Source organism: Suricata suricatta, unplaced genomic scaffold (assembly GCF_006229205.1).
Source record: "Suricata suricatta isolate VVHF042 unplaced genomic scaffold, meerkat_22Aug2017_6uvM2_HiC HiC_scaffold_32966, whole genome shotgun sequence".
Classification (NCBI taxonomy): domain Eukaryota; kingdom Metazoa; phylum Chordata; class Mammalia; order Carnivora; family Herpestidae; genus Suricata; species Suricata suricatta.
This window is the reverse complement of record NW_021879287.1, coordinates 1-724: the sequence shown is the minus strand read 5'-3', so window position 1 is coordinate 724 and position 724 is coordinate 1. Positions and strand designations below refer to the sequence as shown.

Genomic DNA, 724 nt, shown 5'->3' with positions numbered 1-724 from the left:
TTTCTTCCTTTTTAATAAGAAACACAAAATTTATCATTTGTTTTCCTAATCCCAACACCTGGCATAAATGGACACTGGAAACTGCTCCAGGGTGACAGAGTTCATTCTCCTCGGATTCGCAGGAGCTCCAGAGCTGAGAGTCTTCCTCTTCCTGCTGTTCCTTCTCATCTATGGAGTCACGGTGCTGGGCAACCTGGGCATGATTGCAGTGATTCAGGCTAGCTCTCACCTTCACACTCCCATGTACTTTTTCCTCAGCCACTTGTCCTTTGTGGATTTTTGCTACTCCACTGTCATCATGCCAAAGATGCTAACTAATACCTTAAGCAAAGACAAAGCCATCTCCTTCCTGGGATGCCTGCTACAGTTCTACGTGTTTTGCACATGTGTGGTAACTGAGGTCTTCCTGTTGGCTGTGATGGCCTATGACCGCTTCGTGGCCATCTGGAACCCACTGCTCTACATGGTCACCATGTCCCGGAATCTCTGTATGGAGTTGGTGTCTGGCTGCTACATCTGTGGGATGGCGTGTTCTCTGATCCACTTGTGTTTAGTGCTTGAGATCCCATCCTACAGATCAAATGTGATTGACCACTTCTTTTGTGATCTACCTCCTCTCTTATCCCTTGCCTGCACTGATGTCACTATGAATGAACTGTTGCTATACATTGTGGCCACCATCAATGAGTTCACCACCATCGTGATCATCCTCACCTCCTACTTG

The 724-nt window shown here is 47.0% G+C and overlaps 1 protein-coding gene across 1 annotated transcript; it reads left to right on the top strand.

Moving 5' to 3' along the window:
• Positions 1-67: 67 nt before the first annotated feature.
• Positions 68-721, top strand: LOC115285010 (olfactory receptor 5L1-like; the record flags this gene model as incomplete). Its single annotated transcript, XM_029931431.1, has 1 exon — positions 68-721. A coding segment is annotated over exon 1 (654 nt), but the record flags the coding sequence as incomplete, so codon positions are not given.
• Positions 722-724: the final 3 nt, after the last annotated feature.